The sequence below is a fragment of the Plasmodium inui genome (assembly GCF_000524495.1).
Source record: "Plasmodium inui San Antonio 1 unplaced genomic scaffold supercont1.2, whole genome shotgun sequence".
In the NCBI taxonomy this organism is placed as follows: domain Eukaryota; phylum Apicomplexa; class Aconoidasida; order Haemosporida; family Plasmodiidae; genus Plasmodium; species Plasmodium inui.
The window spans coordinates 706002-726471 of record NW_008481836.1 but is presented as its reverse complement, the minus strand read 5'-3'; the positions used below and the strand labels follow the sequence as shown (position 1 = coordinate 726471).

At 37.5% G+C, this 20470-nt stretch overlaps 5 protein-coding genes across 5 annotated transcripts; 3 read left to right on the top strand and 2 right to left on the bottom strand.

The window, feature by feature from the left end:
* Positions 1-341: 341 nt before the first annotated feature.
* On the top strand, positions 342-1473 carry C922_00603 (hypothetical protein; the record flags this gene model as incomplete). The annotated part of the gene is made up of 3 exons (XM_008816219.1): positions 342-448; positions 689-1214; positions 1393-1473. 3 exons carry the CDS (start codon positions 342-344, stop codon positions 1471-1473), a joined length of 714 nt encoding a protein of 237 aa, XP_008814441.1.
* An 817-nt stretch (positions 1474-2290) lies between these two features.
* C922_00602 (hypothetical protein) lies at positions 2291-6147 on the bottom strand (the record flags this gene model as incomplete). The annotated part of the gene is made up of 5 exons (XM_008816218.1): positions 2291-4880; positions 5048-5247; positions 5428-5544; positions 5763-5841; positions 6035-6147. The coding sequence occupies 5 exons, from the start codon at positions 6145-6147 to the stop codon at positions 2291-2293; spliced, it is 3099 nt and encodes a 1032-aa protein (XP_008814440.1).
* Positions 6148-8250: 2103 nt separating this feature from the next.
* Positions 8251-12420, bottom strand: C922_00601 (hypothetical protein; the record flags this gene model as incomplete). The annotated part of the gene is made up of 1 exon (XM_008816217.1): positions 8251-12420. The coding sequence occupies one exon, from the start codon at positions 12418-12420 to the stop codon at positions 8251-8253; it is 4170 nt and encodes a 1389-aa protein (XP_008814439.1).
* A 1910-nt stretch (positions 12421-14330) lies between these two features.
* C922_00600 (hypothetical protein) lies at positions 14331-16192 on the top strand (the record flags this gene model as incomplete). Its single annotated transcript, XM_008816216.1, has 2 exons — positions 14331-14657; positions 14759-16192. The coding sequence occupies 2 exons, from the start codon at positions 14331-14333 to the stop codon at positions 16190-16192; spliced, it is 1761 nt and encodes a 586-aa protein (XP_008814438.1).
* Positions 16193-19632: 3440 nt separating this feature from the next.
* Positions 19633-19839, top strand: C922_00599 (histone H2B; the record flags this gene model as incomplete). Its single annotated transcript, XM_008816215.1, has 1 exon — positions 19633-19839. The coding sequence occupies one exon, from the start codon at positions 19633-19635 to the stop codon at positions 19837-19839; it is 207 nt and encodes a 68-aa protein (XP_008814437.1).
* Between the last annotated feature and the right edge of the window lie 631 nt (positions 19840-20470).

Here is a 20470-nt window from a genome sequence, read left to right as displayed (position 1 = left end):
ACATTACGCATGAACTCGCACATTTAGAGCATTTTTCAGGAGTGTGCATTTTTATATAAAGAGGCATAAATTCGCATTAGTTGTGCATTTACACAGGTGAGGGAGACATGTGGTGCGAAAACTAGCTCACTCTATGACAACAAAAAAAAAAAAAAAAAAATTCCCCACTATTCCCCTCTTATTCCCCTGTTTGGTAAAACCCGAACAGTTACTAAATAAGCGAGCCTGTATCCCACCACTTCCCCGTAAGGACGCACCGTTCCACTTCTGCATCAATAATTTTTAAACACAAAAAATGCTTGACCCATCGACATAAACACGTCTGTCTATTTTTACGCAAAATGGAATATGAGGGCGAAACATTCCATTTGACGGAATACCAAATTAAAAAAACAGTAAAAGCATTCCAATATTTGGATAAAAAAAAAAGAGGATTGCTCAGATTTGAGTATGAATCACACGCTCGAACTAGGCACAACTAACGAGAAACGAATGTGATAGGCAAAAGCTGGTTGCACATGTGGGGGTGGTGATGGTTTTCCTCATTATGTCCGCGCACTACTTCTTAAGCGTTGCGTGGTCTATGATTCATCATCACACGTAACACGCAGCGAGGAATCCGTGATGCCTACTCACGTCACCGTTTGTGTGCAATTACACATGCATACACATTCGTCGGATTCTGCAGTCTGTTAGGAAGCCTCCTGCGCTGTAGCGGATACAACGTGTCGCTAAAAGAAATTGATAAGATAAAAGACAAAATTATAGAAAAAAAAATTAGGGAAAAAAACGCGCAAGTGAATGAAAAGAGGGAAACAGAAATTACTACAAACGAGAGAGACGACAATAATGACACGTCGAACCATAAACAAGCTGAAACGAATAACGACGATGATGATAATAATATATCCAAAATGCTAAGCGATTTAAAAAATTATGATAACTTCATCGAATTGGAAAAACAAAAAGAAGAAAAAAAAAAAAAAGAAGAAGAAAATAAAAACTTATTTAGTATAAAGGAGTTCTTTAGGATCATTCAACTGCCAAATATAACCAACGAAACTAAGCCATCAAATGTTTTAAACTCTTTTGAAATTTTCGATGAAAAGGGGAATGGAAGAATATCCATCAAAAAGCTGAGATTTATTCTTCAGTACTTAGGGGAACCCCTAAGCAATGCAGATTTTGACGAATTCTTTGACTGGATCAAGACGGTAATGTTCCAGCGGAGAGGAGGGGGCGAGGAGAGCATGAACTCCTGTGTGTGGAGGTCTCTTGCATCGAGTTATGTCAACAGCTGCATGCTATACTCTGTATGCGATATGACGATTTAACACGCTTTCCTTACGTGAGACATTGTACACATAAATATTTTTCTCCCCCGATCGACAGAAGGATAAAGTGTATAAGAAGGACTACATAATTTACGAGGATCTGCTCAACGAGCTTGTAAATAAAGACACGAGCGTTTAGAAGAGTTAACGGAATGTGAGAAAAGGGGGTGGCGTGGGGGGCGAATAGGCAGAAGTTAATTCTTCCGATTCGAGTGACTCCCTCTCCCATTTGCTGCCATTTTTGAGCCTTCATTTGGAAAAGAAAAAAAGAAAAATTACCTTTGATAGGCAAATTTAACTGTTATCATGGCTGATATGATAAGACGTTTTTTCCATTTAAATTTTTTTTTTTTTCTCACCCTCTTATTCCACTTTCCCATATGTATTAAAAAATCTAATTTATTTTGATGCAACTTTTAAATAGCTAACTTTTTTGTAATAAAAAAAAGAAAAAAAAGGTGATAATGTTATTATCGAGTTTAATACAGACACATTTGTGGAGGGACCCATGTAAAGTGGAGTAAATCTGCGCATATGTATGTGTAAAATTAAAAACAAATGGATCAGGAGATGAAATGCGTGGAAAAGAAAAAAAATGGGCGGACTTTTATGAATGGCTCAAACAAAGCATTATTACGTAGAAAAAAAAGGACGGGAAAAAATACCTGGATGGATGGGTGAAGTTGAATACACAACTGTATGGTTACACTCTATTTGTTAGTACAAAAAAAATAAAAAAAAAGACATACAAATGGGTATATATATATACTGCCTACTATGCGTGCACACCCGTTTGACGATTTTGCATTTCTTCGAAACTGCCACAGCGCTGCTCATCCACATTGCTGCTCCCATTTTCCAAATTACACCCAAAAAATGACAGCTACAGAGAGAAAGTGAAAAAAAAAACAGCATAAATAACACAAAATCGGAAAGCAGAGATACCATACCAATCATCAGTCATTATCATTAGTGGACGGTATGCGTATACAATTAATTATTAGAGCAAAGGATGTAAAAAAATAAAAAAATTTGGAGGCCTTGCTTTTCTTTTTGTTATCTGAGCGGTCTTTATCTTGTTTATGCTTGTGAATTAAATAATTAAATAATTTTAAATTATCAAATTTATTGCTTTTTTTAATTCTCGCAAAGTAAAGATTAGCGTCCATATATTCGCTTAACAGTTCACTGTTTTGATGCCAATCTGTAGACTCGTCAATGCAATAATTTTTATTGTTATAATACAAGTGGATGTTCTTATGTGGCCTGGATAGCAGTTTTATTCTTTCCCTTCGGAGTATCCTCTTGTGCATTTTCTTGTACTTCCACTTGTACATTTTGGTGTACCTCATTTCGCATATCTTGCTGAAATTTTCCAGTTCAACGTTGTCTATTCCGGAGGGGTAATATTCGGGCAACTTCAGGTCCAACTTCTTTTGTTTCTCTTCTTCGTGTTTGGTCGAGGTGTCTCCGTCGATTTGGCGGTGGAATGCCTTGGATAAATCTGGAGCCTCGCCCCCGCTGCTGTGTTTATGTTCGCCCGTTTGGTCCATATGTCCCGGTAGTTCCTTTTCATGCGATTCGTTTTCTGCCAACTTGGAATGGCTTGCACCCCAGTGATTGGGTATCTCCCTCTTCTCCTTGGGCTTATAATTATATATACTGATGATGACATCCTTCTGCAGGGCCATAATCTTGTTTTTCTTCCTCTTTTTCAGTACAATCTTCTCGTTGGCTTTCGCATTCGCAGAGCAGTCATCCTGTCCGTTCTTAGCATGCTCCCCATCTCCATCGCCACAGCCGCCGCTGCAATTGCATGCTTCGACCTGCCGACTGGCACTCTTGGCGGTGCTGAACATTTTTATTTTGCCCCGATTCTTATGGCCACTATTGCCGTACTGGCGCTTTCTCGAAAATAGCTTCCGCAAGTACTTTATCTTCTTTATCATCTTCATCTTGCTCATCTGTTTGACGCTATTCATTTCTATGTCCGCACTGGTATGCTGGCAGTAGGTCGAGAAGTCATTCTTATTTATGTTGGCGTATCTGACTACGTAATAGGTCTCCATTTTGTTTTTAAACTTACGGATGAATGGAAATTTTTTCTTATACGGAATTGGGTACTCTAATTTTTTTCTCACATGCGCCGAGTTACTGAAGCAGTTAATTTTTGTTTCGTAATTAATTTGTTTCCGTCTGATTTGTTTGGAAGGGCCAAGTGGCGCAAGGGAATCACCATCGTGTGTATCTTTTTTGCGTAGGTTCTTTTTCCAAGCGCTGTTTTTTCCTGCACTGTTTTTCCCTGTACTGTTTTTTCCTGGACTGTTCTTACTGGGGCAGTCCTTACTGGGGCAGTCCTTACTGGGGCATTCCTTACTCGATCCGCTTGTGATTAGGCCCTCCTTGCCTACACCGGTCCCATAGCATTCGCTGTCTCTCTTCCAGTTCTTAATAACAATGATGTAGTTGTTATTATTGTTGACTCTTTTCCTGTTCAGACGAATTATATCATCATCCTGGTATTCATATAGTTCGTCTGCATTCATTTCGTCTCCTACGTAGCTGGCCCTGCTCTCGTTACATATATCACTGCACAGGTCGTTATTAGAGCTGCCTGTTGATGACAAGTCGTTCCTAATGAATAAAGAACCTAGGGTGTTATCCAAATTTATGATCCTTTTTTGTGTGTATTGACTGACTTGTTCAAAATCGTTACTTAATTCTTCGGAGTAGCTATACTTCTTCCTAAAAGTTGACAATTTCATTTTACTCAACTTGGTATTTTTATTTTTCTCGTACTTGAAATGGATGGCATTTTTTTCAATTGCTTTATTAGAAATGTTGCTCAGTTTGGTAATATCATATTCTTCTAAGCTTTTTTCTTTCGTTATTTTTTTCTTTACATTGTAAGTTTTGTTTCTATATTTTCCATCGTGAATATTGATCGAATGATAATCTCTTCCTTTTTTGGTCCATTTGGAATCTACTACTTGGGATTCAATGGAGGGGAATTTTTTTCTTTTTTCATTTTTGTCTCCATTACTGAGTGAATCATTACCATTTTGCTCTTCATCTATGTCGATAGCTACATCGTTCAGGACCACTACGTGATGCGAGCTTTTCTTATCCACAAGTTGTAATTGGGGGTTCACAAAATTGATGTACGACGGCCTCGTTTTCGTGAAGAGTATCTCTTTTATATTGTTAAAAACGCCTATATTAAACGGATTATCGTTTTGATAAAAGGTCTTTATTTGCTCGTACGTTGTTTGGTTCGTCACAATTGTGTAGATGTGATAGCACAACAGTCCTATGACGAACCACAACGTTAGGATAGTGTATATGATCAAAATGATGCTATCTGTGGCCATGCGCCATATGTGAATAAATATTTTCTCCGTGTTGTAACCCTCGTCTGATAGGCTGTTGATGCATATGGTTAGTTTGTAAATACTTGCGCCTAGAGTTATGCATATCAGGATGTACAGATTAAAAACGAAGTACACGAAGTATTTGTAGTTCCTCGTCCCGATGCAATTGCCCACCCTGAGCGGTAAAACGGAATGAGAGTGAGTAACAGTGAGGGCATTGCCCGAAGAGTGCGCAGACAGGAGAACATGTACAAATGGCCAGTTATATCCACAAACAACAAGACATATATATATAATAATGCACATGTCCACGTTATGAATGGCAGCCGCCGCTTGCATTACCATGGGCAGTGGTGATCGAACTTCTCCACGCAGTTGTCACAAATGGAACAGTGCACAGTTCTTATGCCTCTATATATGTTACACGTGTAGCAATACTTGAGTTTGTAAAAGTTTCCATTTATCAAAACCTCCTTCTGTCGTGGTGGCTGCGTTTCCCGGTACTGTTGGATTATCACATCGTAAATGTTTAGTACAGATTTCTGCACAGAGAGGGGGGGAAGTTAACAATAGAATTCGCGATGTGGCAACATGGATGCGCTTTCTTCAAATAAAAGAACACGCAACGCATGCAATTACACAATCGGGCATTCCACATGAGAAGGCTTCAAAAAGCTTAACACACGTGTAGGTGAAACTTTTACCAACATGGTGGGAATTACCTGTCTTGGTATTATACCAGGGTCCATAAAACTTGTTTTAAAAAAGGTGTAAATGGTTAGCGTGAAAAAGAAGAGGTTGAGAATTGAGACGTAGTAAATATCTTTTTCAAAGAGCCACTGCGAGGAAGGAGGAGGAGGGGAAAAAGGGGGTAAACAATGTGCGTAGCTTATTCTGTGATAAGAAGGAAGCTTCATACCAATAAAGGGCACATGAAGAAGGGAATAACACATATTTGAATAATGAACACGCATCATCCTTTGACAAGTGATTGGGACACATGGGAGCATTGTATCCATCTCTCCATTTTGTATCCAAATTGCATCGTTCGCATTACTGTTGAGGTAAAGGCGTGGAAGATGGCAACTGGGAGTAATATCATAAGAAAGGACGAGATAACCGTTAGAAAGGCCGGTCTGCGGGGGAGAGGGGGCGAAACGAAACGGTAAAAAATGAGTCTGCCACTAGGTACGCACATGTTTATACATATGAGTACTTCAATATAACTATGCGGATGAATGCTATTTTGCGCCTTTCTCCCCTTAAAAGGGGAGAAAAAGGCATTTGCTTAACACCCGCTGAAGAGTCTCTCGAGCGGTGGGCACTTACCCTGATACGAAAAAGCCCTTGCAGTGTATTTTATTTTCTCCATATATTTGTACATTATTTATTTTGTCAAAATTCGTTCTTTCCAAAGTTTTATTTCTTTTAAATATTTTCATTTGTTATATAATAATTTCATTTTTCTGAAAAAAGGCGTCCAAATTTATGTAGAGGCGGGAATGATTTCAAGTACTGGCGCATTGGTGATCTGCCGCAAAGGGGAAGTCTGTTGGTCTAATGGCTCTTCACTTTCGAAAAGGGGATCTCCAATAGGCACTAAATTATAATTTGGGATGCGTGAACCGAAGGAAAAATAATAATAATAAAAAATAAAAGAAAAAATAATATAAAATAAAAAAACAAAGGGGGGCACAGCGGAAAGGGTTACAAAATAAGGTAGAAGTGATAACGAGGTACGGAACGCGCCGGGAGGCTGAAGGAAGAAAAAACAATATAACTAAAATGGTGGCTATGTAAAAAGGATAGCCCGAAAAAATAACAGCTCTGACGCCTGCCGAGTCAAGACCATTGTACATAATTGCAAAATTATAACATTATAACAATAAAATAGGGAAGGAACAATATGAAGGGACATTTGTTCAATGAAGGACTCTTCATGGAGCGTGGGCCTTTGTTATAATTCCATTTTCCTCGCAACATGGCACCAGAAGCAGTTAGCAAAAAACCAAAGCACTTCAGCCTCAGCCTTTTTTTTTTTTTTTAATGCGTAAAAGTATATAATGGCATATAATCATATATTTTTATATGCACAATTTGACAATTTGCACTAGCGCAAAGGGACAAAATAACTTAATAAGGAAAAAATTGGCCACTGCTTCGGGATTTTTAATTTTTATAGGTGACCATCACATTGTCAGAAAATGCGAATGGGCATATTATACATTATTATGTAAGTACATAATTTGCCTACCCAATTTTACTGTGCCATTTTTGTGATTCAATTTAGAGAAGCAAAAATAAATGCTTTCACAAAAAGTTCTCTCACTTTTGGGACATGTACACAAATTGGCCAACTTCAGAAGGAACACGTTAAAAAAAAGTTAGCAAGTTAATGGTTAAGTGGACGCGGAAGCTGCAGCAATTTGTGGTAATCTGTACCAATTCGAAGAAATTCGCATAGGGGATAGCTGCCTTGAAATGCTACATATATCTCTGTACATAAGGTCACATGTGCCTATGCACATAAGTTTTTTACGTTTGCACGTACTAACGTGAATGACTACGTCGCCGTGATCCTGCTCTTTAGCGTAGCAAAAATGCATGTCGATGCGAAGAGAAGTAAAAAGACCGCGTGAATAAACATTTCAAAAACGTACATGCTTCTCCCCTATATGCGTAAAGAGGAAGCGGCAGAACATACATCCCCGCATATATGTAAAGACCTGCAGATATACAAGTAGTTGCCCTTCTTGCCTCTCTTGATGGGAACATTAAAGTGATTCAAAATTTTAAATGTGAATTTTGGTTTATTATTGTATCAAATAATAAAGCTCTTTTCCGTTTTTCCTTTTTCTGCCAAAGTTCGTGTGAGCTCTGAAAATGGTGAGCACAGGACAGAGCTACATACGCATGCAGTCGCAAGGGAATCTACACGTTACACCTGTATATGTACAGGTGTAGCTGCGCACACCTACACGCACGTGCTCAAGTGGTTCGGGGAAGGAAAAAAAAAAGGAAAACACGGATATGCACTTACTATTAAAACAGTTGACGGCCCGTCCTAAATACACGCAGAAAAGACCTACGGGCTATTACGGGCAACATGTATTCCGACGAAAGCGCAAGAAGGGAATTGAAAAATAAATTTATAAGCTTTGGCCAACGTACACACATCGCAGTAATAGGGAACATTGGCGCATTAAAAAGGTGAATGAAACTGAAAGGCTTTAAAAAAAAGGAAGCAGCGTTGCATCAAAACGAAGGTGCAAAAAAAAAAGGAAATTACAATGGGACAAAAAAAAATACACACACACTATATATATATATATGCATGTATAGGTAACCAGTTTAAACGAATTCAATTTTGTATAAAACTGAAAAAATGAGAGGAGAAGTTAGGGACGAAGCCGGAGTAGACGCTGCTTCTGGCGCAGAGTGCTCTCCGGAAGGGAAAGAAGGGGACAACTGCACAAACACCAAACTGCGATGCAGGTCTCTTCACAAATTTTTTAAAGTCCAAAATGGATGCTAACCACGGTGGGCTAGGCAAAAAGGTCTTCTAAATTTTTTTTTGCTTTATTTTTTTGTGCCTTGAATGAGTTATAGTGCACTTCGCTCTTCGTGGATAATTTGACTTGGCCATTCTGCGAGAAATCACTGGTGGGGTGTTTCGCTGTATTTATTACATTGCTATTTACTCGTTTTATGTTGTCCGTTTTGCTGTAATAATTTGGAGCACTTCTCTCAGTCGTTTCACCAAACTGGCCTTCCCCGTTGTAGCTGTTTATGCAAGCGGTCTTGCTGTTTTGTTGTCCCCAAGGGGTGTATTGCTGCCTTGCTCCATTGGGCTCGCTCAAATTGTAAAAAAAATCATACTGGTTATTCACCTTGTCTGCGCTATTCAATCCGCTATTTACTTTATTACCATCCACATCGTCAAGGTAAAAATTGACGAAGTTCGAAGTTTGGTTATTTTGATAAGTCTCTGTTGATTTTGCAAATGCATTATTATTATTATCTATAAATAGGAAGTTATCATTTCGAGACACCTTCTCATTATTGTTCATAATATGTATACTGTTATTTTGTTCCATATAAAATGGTTTATCCTCATATCTTTCTACGCTTGGTAGGGGAAAACCCGTTTTGTTATTAGCATCTCGGTTGTACGAATATACAGAGCAGTTAACTCCGTAGTCACCCTTGGCATTGTAATTAGGTCCATTTTTTGTTTCGTTATTACTTTGATATATGTATGGATTATTTCCATTTGATGCACTATACGTGTTATTAGTTTCTGGATTTTCATCATTTTCGCGATTAAATGGGCTCATTTGAGCTCTACTGGTGTTACCATCATAAGGGTTGGTTTCAGGGTGGTTAAACTTTTCCTTACCGTCGAAATGGTTGTCGTTACTTCTGTGAGTGGTGTATCCGCCATAGTGATGACTGGTACGATTTACTGCCAAAGCGTTATTCATCATTCCATTGGCATCGTTGTGGTTTAATTTTTCGTCTGCCTTATTCACTCTGAATGCAGTTTTTGGAGCCTTCATTCCGTTTCCATCTCCTGACGGGTGCATAAACGGCTGGTCAGCTGGATAACCGGTACTTGCAAATGTATATACGTCAGTGTGGATTTCAATTTGCTTGGGATCATTTACCCCATTCGTTATGAAGTCCATTTCCCCTTCCTCAATTTGCACATTATTGGACAAGCTGTTATTCGCTATAGTACCGTTTGTATTGTTGTAAAAGTTTTCCTCATTGGGGTTGCCTTTAATATTCTTCTCATCACTTTCATTTTTGGACCACAATTCTGTGTCATTGCCGAAATTGTCACTTAGGTTTTTCTTTCTCGTTTTTTTGCTGGAGAAAATATTTCTCCATTTGCTTTTTTTTTTTTCCTTTTCAGCGTCTATGCTATCTTTTCTTTTCTCATCAGTCGACTGTGTGGGTATATCTTCGTTGTCTTCCCCTTTTGGGAAGTCCCCCTTGGGATTCGCACACGCATTGTTATCGTTCGGTTCTAAGTTATGAGGGCTTTCCTCTCTATGGAACATCTGCTCATGGTGAAAACTCGGTTCCGCCATACCTTCTACAGTGTACCCCGTGTTGTAGGCAGCTGGGGGAGCTTGGATGAAGTGGCCATTTGGCTCCCCCCGCGCGTTATGATCCGCTAGTACGTCGCAATGGACATCGCAATGGACATCGGAATGCACACTGGAATGTGGATCGGAATGCACGCCGATATGATTACCACTTGCCATGCCACTCTCCGAATGAAGCATCATCATATTCACATTTTTACTTCTTACCTTGCTTGAATGTTCTTCTCTACCCTCATCTGTCTCTTCCAAATAAGGATTAATCTGCATTGTCATATTGGCCATCAGGTCAATCTTGTCATCGGGTGGGGGGCTATCCACGTGGAAGTTACTCCTGTGAGAGGGCTCTCCCTCGGTCCTATTTCTTCCCTTGCGATTCGATGTTCCACCATCGCTTGCGGCAGGGACTGCAGGGTCACTACGAACCGATGCGATGACATCGCTACGAACGAGCATTGGACCGTCAATGTTATCCCCACTTTTGTCTCTCCTTTTAGGGGCTTTTCTCGCCTTATCCCTGCCGGTGGTTACTTCCTCCATCAGTTCGCTTTCTTCGCCACTCTTAAGCGCTCCACTTAATGATCTAGGACTGGCCTCCTCCTCGAACTCTAAAACGTCACTAACGGAAGTGGCCTTCCCCAAAAGGTCCATTTCTTCTGGGCAGCTCTCTGCATCGTCCGAAAAATGAGTCCGTCCGATATTTGAATGCAAGTTATCGATCATATCGTCAATGTCGTTTATGTCTGCGTTGATGTTGTTAAGGGCGTTGATTATGCTACTACTGTTGCTCAGCCCTTTCTCTTTTATCTTTCTAGCGCTCATTTTTTTCTGGGTGATACTTTCAAACAAGCTTATGCATTCATTAATCTTGTCGTTAATGGAGAGGGAAGCAAAGTTATCCATCGACATGTTCACTTTATCATTAACATTTTCATCCCCCTTGCAATCCATCTGAACTGTACTTTTCCCCCCCTCGCTAGCTGCATTTATTAATTCCTTAAAGTGATCGAAAAGGCTATTTTTATATTTGTTAATCGTTTCATTTATTTGTTCATCCAGTTTATGCTTAGTGTTGTGGAGAAGGTTATCAATGGAAATTTCTTCAGCGAGATTTTGGTTGTTCCTCTTGTTATTCTCTATGGTCTGTCTCAACATGAGCAGTTCGTCTTTGTATTTTTGTTCTAACTTGTTTGTGATTTCTTCTGTAACTTCGTTTCTGATTTGTTCTCGTAATTTACTAAGATAATTATCATTTAGCAAGTTGGAATTTAAATTGTTCCCACTCACGTTGAAGTTTGAATTGGAACCTCCCATTTTGGTATCATCGGACCTGTTTGGTATAGGGGCCGTTAAGGTGGGTTCAGTTTGGACTTGACAGTCTACGAATTTTTTTTTTTCGAATGGGGGAATCACAGGTGATTGTATGCTGTTAATACTTGTCGTTTTGTTTAACATGACTCTTCCTCCCTGTTGCTGTCTCATGTTGTGTTCATTATTAAGGTTGCTGATTTTGCCTACGTTTCCGAGGTTGCCTACATTACCGAGGTTTCCTATATTGCTGATGTTGCTGCTGTTCCCGCTATCATTACTTCGAAGCGTCTCCTCCTGTATGGGTCCCCGGGGGAAGGACACAGTAGCACTTTTCGGATTCATCATATGATAATTGTCTTTTATATTCCTTATCTGTTTTTTTAGGAGAACATTTTCGTTGTTAAGATGGGAATATTCATTTTTTAATTTCATAAATTTTAAATGTAGCATGTCCATTCTTCTTTGGTAATTATCAATGGAATTATTACTGGCACATTCTGCTTGCGAAAGTTCTGATTTTTCATCATTTCTTTTAGCTTGATCGATTAGTTTTAATATTAATTTATTTTTTCTATCATTCTCTTGCGCGGATAAGTAATGCTCCCTATTTTCCTGATTGACTAGATGTTTAAGTAAGTCTAGGGATTGCTCGACGATCTGCGAATTTGCCGGCGTTTTGAAGCTATCATGAGACTCCAGGATGGGCGTCTTGTTCAGTTTTTTTTTGTTATTGGTGTAAAACGAAATGTACGACAATCTGTCATCAAAATTTGTCGATATGTTGGATGTCCTATTCACTTTTGGAGCGAACAAATTTATGGATTGCGATCTGGGGGAACATATTCTGTGGGAAGACGTGTGGTTTCTTGTAGACCTCACCCCGTTTGCCATTTTATTCATGTACATGCTATACTGCGGGTCGTACGCTTTGTTACTGTAGTGGATTTCTGACCTTTTATCCGCGTCACAGTTGGAGGACGCGAATCCGTTGCTATCTTCAAGTAGGAAATTGCCACTTCCCGCGCCATTTTGCATTTTTCCGTTATGGCCTACGTTGTGACTGCCGATATGGTGACTGTTGATATGGTGGGTGCCGACCTGGTTGCTACCGACCTGGTCGCTGCTGAGATGGTTTCCCCCAACAGGGTTGCCGCTAACGCTGTTGTCGATGACATTGTTGCCGTTCACACTGTTACCGCTGACACTGTTACAGCTAACATTATTGTTGTTTGCTTTGTGGAGAACTTCAGATTTCGTGCTCCTTATATTGGGTTTTCTCGAAAAAAAATTCATCTTTGAACTTTGTTTCTTTTACCTCGCTCAGAGGCATAAAAATGGGGATGCGCGAGGAAAGAACACACACGGGGGGAGCCACATACATATAAAAATATATTACATGTATACGGTTTGTATATGGGAGAAAAAGGCTGATTGGGGGTTAATTCGCGAGCCAAAGAACGAATTTTCCTTAGCTGCGCGAAACTCAAATACAGTCGTTCGGAATACGAAAAAAAGCGAAATCAAACAGCGCATTAAAAATCGAAATATAATATGCCCATTTACATAAAAGCATATGTATGCATATATATATGGTAGAAATTTAAAGAAAAAAAATGCTTTCGAAAATGTTTTCCTTTCACTTTGGAAAAAGAAAAAAGAAAAACAATACATGCATAAAGAAAAAAAAAATGTTCATTCGGTAATATGTATGTTTTACTGCACATAAAAAAACGCATTTACTCGCGTGTATAAAAATACACATATTGGGGCATATAAAATATTTACGCAAATGACAAACAAATCACTTTTTTGCATTTTTTTAATACCCTTACCGAGGCGGAATTTTATTTTTTTCCCGTCATCATTATCTTAGAAGAAGTGAGGGAAACAGGCACAATGTGAAAAGAAGGGAGCATGTATGCATACGCAAAGCATATTTGTATTACGTGCCTCCGTACATTCTCGTATGTAAGAAAAATTCCCCCTCGCGTTTTTGGAAAATTTAAGCGAGCCCAGTTATGCATTTTTGCAAACACTTATGATATGCAGATGTACATATGTGCACAAAGCGCCATATCGAGGATGGGGCTTGAAAATTAAGAAAGTCCAAGAGAATGACCCCCTAAGACGTGTACGCTGTGTTGTAACTTCACAACTGTCATAAACACACGGATGTTGTTAAATTAATGATCCGGTAACGCCTTTGCCATCCTGGTGAAACGAATTCAGTGTGACAAAAAAATGAAAGTGGTCGTAGACATTTGCTTTTTTTTTTTTTTTTTTAAAGATTCGTAAGCATAGGTGTTTAGACACGGTTAAGGAATAGTCAAAAAAAAAAGAAAAAAAATGACCTTCCGTTCGAAGTTATAACATAACTCAGCTTTGCATCTTTCCCGAAACGAAATGATGTCCAGAAGGCTATTCATTTGGTAATGAAACACGCTCATTATCTGTTTATTTGGGGAAAAAGTCTTCTAGCGTATCACTTTGCACAGAACAGTAAATTTTACGCATTTCCCACTGTGACGCTTTTTTTTTTATTCTTCCTAAATGGTTAAGAGGAGGACGAAATTTTCTGATTCGAACTTGAATGAAACGAAAATGTGCATCAACGTGTGGCTAAAATTATGAGTTTAGCCCTTTATAAAAATCTACCGCCCAATTTTAATCCTGTCTGGCAATAAAACGGAAGGATGCGCGATAGGCAGCTCTCTAATGGGTAAAAAAAAGTAAAAAAAAAAAAAACTTTATTAAAAAACAGGTTTTCTCTTACACCCCCTAGAAGCTCCCTATTTCTACCGCACTTTAAAAAACTAAAATTGAATATACTCTGCCATGTGCAACGATAAAAGAAGGATAATTTTTTTTCCCTAGCGACTTAAATGCTGAAATGCTTGTCTACGCGATTTTTTTTTTTTTTAATTTAAGCAAGTATCATTGTTACCTTCCTTCAAAATTTTAAGTTAAAAATTCGAGTAAAAAAAGCCATTCACAGTTAACCCATTGTAAGCTAACATTATATTTTAAGCAGAAAAAAGTAAAAATAGGACTGATCGTGGGGGAAAACCTACAAATTAAATATAAATGTGTCCAAAAAGCTTTAACCTTTTCAGTATTTTTGCCAAATTAGCAAAAAAAAAATTCCCCCTTTGATCCTGCGTTCACCTAATTTGCTCTCCTTGTAACCGCGTCGCCCAGGCAAAATGAGCAATTACATGAAACCAAGGGTGCGAAAAAGGTTCGACGAAAATGACAAAAATGACGAAAATGCTCTAATTGATGAAAACAGGAAAAATATTAGCCGTAGAAATAGGGAGGCTACAAATATCTATTATACAAACAAAAAGTTAAATGAAAAGTTAAACGGGAAAACGAGCGTAATTACGGACAGTGGGGAGAAAACGCAGCTGTCTAGTAAGGGAGGCACTTGGATAAAGCATATAAGTGGCCATACTGCCCAGAAGGAAGAACGCGAAAGGGCTGAAACTGAGAACAATGCCAACGCAGGGAGGATGAATGATTCCGCACAGGTGGACGGAGCAACCAACGAAAGTGATAAGATAGAACAAAAAAAAAAAGAAATTAAAGAATTGGCCAACCTCTGCCTTGAAAAGAATTTATCAGTTAACAGCGAAAATATCCAAATTGTCAGAAAATTAAAAGAAAAAAGAATGCTAGAAGAAGAATCTTGGAAGAAATAGAATATCACGAATGGGCAGACAGGGAAAAGAGAATAAAAGAATTACAAGAAAAAAAAATGAAATTGTTAAAAAAAGTAATGATACAAAGAGACACAGAAAAAGCAGATAAAATATTTTACGAGGTCGAAAAAATTGTTCAAAATAGAGATAAAAATAAGGATAAAATTATGGAAAATTTTGAAAAGGAAAAAGCAAGAGATATGAGAAATTTATTTGTAGAAAGAAAAAATAATCTCAAAACAATTTTTAATGAAAAAACAGACATAGTCGATCAAATGAATGATCACACTTCAAACTACAACTTGGAACTGGAAAGAAATGGAACCGTCCCAGGAAAAATAAACGAAAGGACGTCAAACAAAATTGACAACCTCCTCAACCTGAATGACCTCAACGACTTGAACATCGATTTGGAGAAATCGTCCAAATACACACAGGGGAAAAAGAAATACGACGAGATCTCTAAATATGAAGAGAAAAAGAATAAGCAAATCATTGACACGTTTTACAGATATTTAAATAAAGAGGAAAGAAAATACACCTCAGACGAATACCTGTTGGGAGAATCCATCAAAACGCAAAAGAAAGCACAGTGCACGAAAATTAACTTCCCCTGGATAGAGGTCAAGTCCAGTCAACAAGACATTTTCGAAAAAAATATTTTGCATTTACAAAATTTCCTTAGGGGGAAAGCTATAAAAATGTTAATGAATGATGGAAAACAATCTTACAGCGATTTAATTGAAGAATTAAGAGCGTATGAAAAAATAGATCAAATTAGTGCAAAGGAAAAAGATCTATTCGAAAAGGAAAATTTTGAAGAAATAAAAGTTGATTCTTACTTAGAAAATATGCAAGGTAAATACATATCCGAATTGCTAGATTCTTTATCCAACGAATTGGAGAAATATGAAGAAGAAAGGAAAATAGCGGTGCTCGTCAAATATGCAGAAAGGGAAAGAAGATTAAAGGAATGCAAAGAAAAGGGAAAAAGACAAGCTGAGTTTTTATTGAGAGAAAAGGAAGATTATATATTCAATGAAATCATGGGACTGAATAACCAAACCGTTGATTCCTACTTGGAGGACATTTTAAGTAAAGCAATCAATGAAGCATCCAAGGAAGAAGCTCTGATAAGGACCAAAAAAAAAGCTGAGCAGCTCAACGAAATTTACAACTCATTAGATAATAATAGCGATGAAAATAACAAACTCATAGTCAAAGATCTGGTCGGTAACTTTATCATTCCGTATGTAGATAAACAGAGAGGATTACAGTTTGAATTGTTAGAACAGAAGAAAAATAACTGCGTGTCGAATTTTGCAACACAACACGTTTTTTCCAAAATTAATGAAGCTTTCTGAAAAGGGAAAAAAAAAAAAAAAAAAAAAACAATTGGGGGGTGATGCCTAACTAGAACGGAAGAAAAAGTAAACGCGAATTTTGCAACAATCGCGGGATAGAATAAGGATCATGGTGATTCATACTCTGGCTATTCGCATATGGATGGACTTTCCCTCCCATTTTGCTCTTCTGCGCACAACATAGAGCAATGAGAAAAAAATACATACATATATACATGCACGCCTGCATCCATCCATACATATAGTGTTCTCTTTGAACTATGGGATGCAAAAATAATTAATTAGGGAGCAATAAACCTAAAGAATGACTAGAATGAACATTCTATACGCGAATAAATGCCACACCATGGATCAAACTAATTTGCTTTTCCCCTCGGGGACTCATTAAACCACGCAGATTGCTTGTGTGCAAAGGTTGACTATCTACGTGAGGAAAGCCACGGGAATCTGTACATACGTTGCCGCAAAATCCGTGCCATCATTAAGAAGTCGTCATTCCTCAGGGGGCAATTCCCGAACGTATACCACTACAACCTTATCCTTTTTTTTAAAAACATTTGAGAGGGATTATTCAATTGTGTGGGCTATTTTAGCATGGCCTTAGACTTTGCTAAACTTTGCACTTTTTCACCTTTAAAAAATAATTCTTTTTATTAACCTAAGTAACGCTAAAATGCTTGAAGTACAAGTTCGTGTTTCACCTCATTGTTCTTTTTATAAAATGTACATTTGTCTAAAGAACGCGTAAGAAAATTCCAGGTGCTTTAAAATTCAAAAGATAAAGAAAAGTTTTTTTTTTCCGCTCATTTGCTTGGTTGAAGAGGGTCATTATGAACTGCATGACTGCGGAGAGCTGGGTGCTCTTAAAGATACGTCCCTTTAGGAACAAACCAAAAAAATGTGCCTCCCAAATATGGAAACACTCGGTCAACATAGAAATTAAACTGCGCTACAATGAGTTAAACTAAATTTGGTAAATTTTTCGTGAGCATTTTCCCGTCTATCGTGAAATGCACTTGGTCGAATTGAAAAAAAGGACAAATTGAGCTTACAAGGCCGTAATGAACGTTAAGGCACGGCTGAGTAACCCTTTGGTACGAAAACGTTTTTGCTGCCTCTCACATGTGCGGAAATTTAATTGCACACACATTTGGTTTACGAAGTTGGCGAGTTGCGCAGTTGAGCAGTGTGGGCAAACCGCCCCGGGGGTGTCCCTGGGCCTCACATGCGTGTAATGTGCCTGCTCAAAAGGATATGCACGTCCATACGCACATGTGCAAATATATATGTATGTGTGTATGTAGGTCTCTATGTATCTGGGTATTAGGTACATACACGGAGTCTGCGAAACGAGTGACCCTGCATGTAATAAGGCGAGAAGAAGGAATATAAAGCAAATGCACAAGCTAGCCCCCAAATGGGGACACACACGCTTTCCTACTTTTGCACAGCTTTAAGGAAACACCAATTGTTCTATTAAATTGAGATTTACGCAAATTTTTCTTTTCTGTTTTCTATTGGTTAATCGCAATTCACACGTGTACAAGGGAGGCGTGTTCATTTGAACGCTTTAAATTATGACCTGCTCTGGAAATTGTCATTTTTTTTTTCGTCCATGTGCCCACATTTTATGCGCAAAAAAAGGGGAAATTTTCGTGTTGCTTAATTTGTAAAAACGCAGCACATGATACATATCAACATTTTTCATTCTTTTCCGACTTTCTCAATTTAATCGTTTAAACACGAGTAGCAGAGTAAATTTCTAAAATTGAAAAAGGAAAAAACGAAAAAAATGCACAATTTGGTGAAAATAAGAAAATAGCAATAGGTGAAAATCGTATCAAAAAAAATAAAATAAAAAAAAAAATAGTGCGCAATTATCATATTCAAAGGGACAATTGGTGCAAAACGATTTAATCAAGGAAATACTTTTTCCTTCTGTATTTTTTTTTGTCATCAAATTGAGGCAAAATGAACATATGACTCAGCAAGTATACACAATGCGGTATGACAGTACCCCATGAGGTGATAGCGCAGTTCAGCACATTACCCCGTAATGCCGCAATGGCTAAACGCATGGTTGCAAAACTGATCACATATTTTGCCTTGAACATTCCAAATTGTGAACCAGCAAACAGAATGGTCGGTGAAATGGCAAAATAGTTTGCTTTTCGCACGAACGATGTTTCCCCAGTGATAGTTGCGCGGAAGCGTACCCGTTTGTGCATCACAAATTGCATATCTCGCATAACTCGTACAGATGTCACAAAGGTGAACAGAAAAACGTGCATTTTGCATATAATCGTGGACAACGCATATTTACATGCAACTGCCAAGAGGTTAAGAGTTTTTCCTCACTTTTAGTGTATGAAGACAGTGTGCGAATTTTACAGAAAATAAACTGTGACTAGGCCATGTGACAACCAAGCGTGTATAAATAAATGAACTGTAATGTACACCATGCACTCAATCCGGTTGCTGCGCAAATTTTACTTTTAACTCCGCGAACAGCGCAAATGTATAAATACGCACATATATATGAATATATACATATATATATGTATATATATATGCATTATATATTTACATATTTACGCTGATCATTATTGTATACATAATTATACACGCCCACTTCCAGTACGCCCCCTTCTGCGTTCGGAAATTTTCACATATATATAATTATTTTTTGCTATCACTATTTAGTATGCAATAAAAATCTGAAATTTTTAACATTTTTTTTTTGCATGAAAAAACATTTCTTCTTTCAGGAAAAATTGTGCTGTGTTTGGATATAAGTAAAACGTTTATATTTACATATTTGCATATTTATACATTTATATATGCCGTTTACCTGTTCCATTTTGCCAATTTTTTTTTTTTTGCATTGTAAAGAATGTACTTTATTGTACAAGTACATATTGCGTATATAATGTAACACGCTTAACAGAAACCTTACGTATATTTATTTTACATTAAATTTCTCTTGGTACGAAAATAGTTATCAAGTTTCTTTTTTTCCTGTTTCTTTTTCTTTTTTTCCCCTTCTTTTCCTTTCTTTTCATTTCCCTTTTTCACATTTAACCCATTTCTGTTAAAAAAACAATTGCATTGTATTGTCAATTCTTCCCCCCATTTTGAATAAAAAGTTGAGAGAATTTAATTAAAGTAATATAGTAAAATTCTGCGGAAATAACAGGAAATTTCCTTTTTTTCTTTTTAAATAAATTTGGCTAAAAAAAAGGAAGATTTCTTTTATCTGTACAAAATAACAAAAAATGTCAGGAAAAGGACCAGCTCAAAAATCCCAAGCTGCAAAGAAAACTGCAGGAAAGACCTTGGGGCCAAGGCATAAGAGAAAAAGAAGAACAGAGTCATTTTCACTTTACATTTTTAAAGTTTTAAAACAGGTGCATCCAGAAACTGGTGTGACAAAAAAAAGCATGAATATTATGAATTCTTTCATTAATGATATATTTGACAGATTAGTTACCGAGGCAACTAGACTAATTCGTTATAATAAAAAGAGAACCTTGTCATCACGTGAAATTCAAACTGCCGTTAGATTGCTTTTACCTGGAGAATTGTCAAAACACGCCGTCTCTGAAGGAACCAAAGCCGTAACAAAGTACACCACCAGTGGTGCATAGACATAATGTAGCAATTGTTTCTCAAACATCATGGGGAATACTAAGGTATATATCCCCCGCCCATCGCTGCGTATTGTAGTTACAGGTCCACCTATATAGCTGCATACGGATACCTTTATTACGTACCCCCAGTATGAAGAGTTTTATGGCATTATAAAAAATGGATATTAAAAAGGAAAAAAAAAAAAAAGTCTTCAAAAAAGATGGCATATATATTTGACCATGCCTCTGGCAATTTTATCAACTTTTTAACGCTTGTGAAACTAACTAGTGAACCTGTTTTTTAAAGCAAAACACGCCTTAACTATTTTGAATTTAACTGAATTTTTAACTCCTGATGCGTATGCATATGCACGTACGTATGTATATATATATATGTATATATGTGTGTACATACCTATGCCTACGTATGCATATATACACACACGTGTATATATTTCTACATCAGTGTATTTGTGTTTCAGTACACGCAGGAATAGGGAACGAATGCATTCAAAACATGTAAAAGAAAATTATTAATAAAACGAACACGTGTGTATATGTCGATACATGCAATTTCTTAAAATTATTTCCATATGTCTACTTTTTTTTTAATTATTCCATATTTATATGAAAGATAAATTTAAAAAAA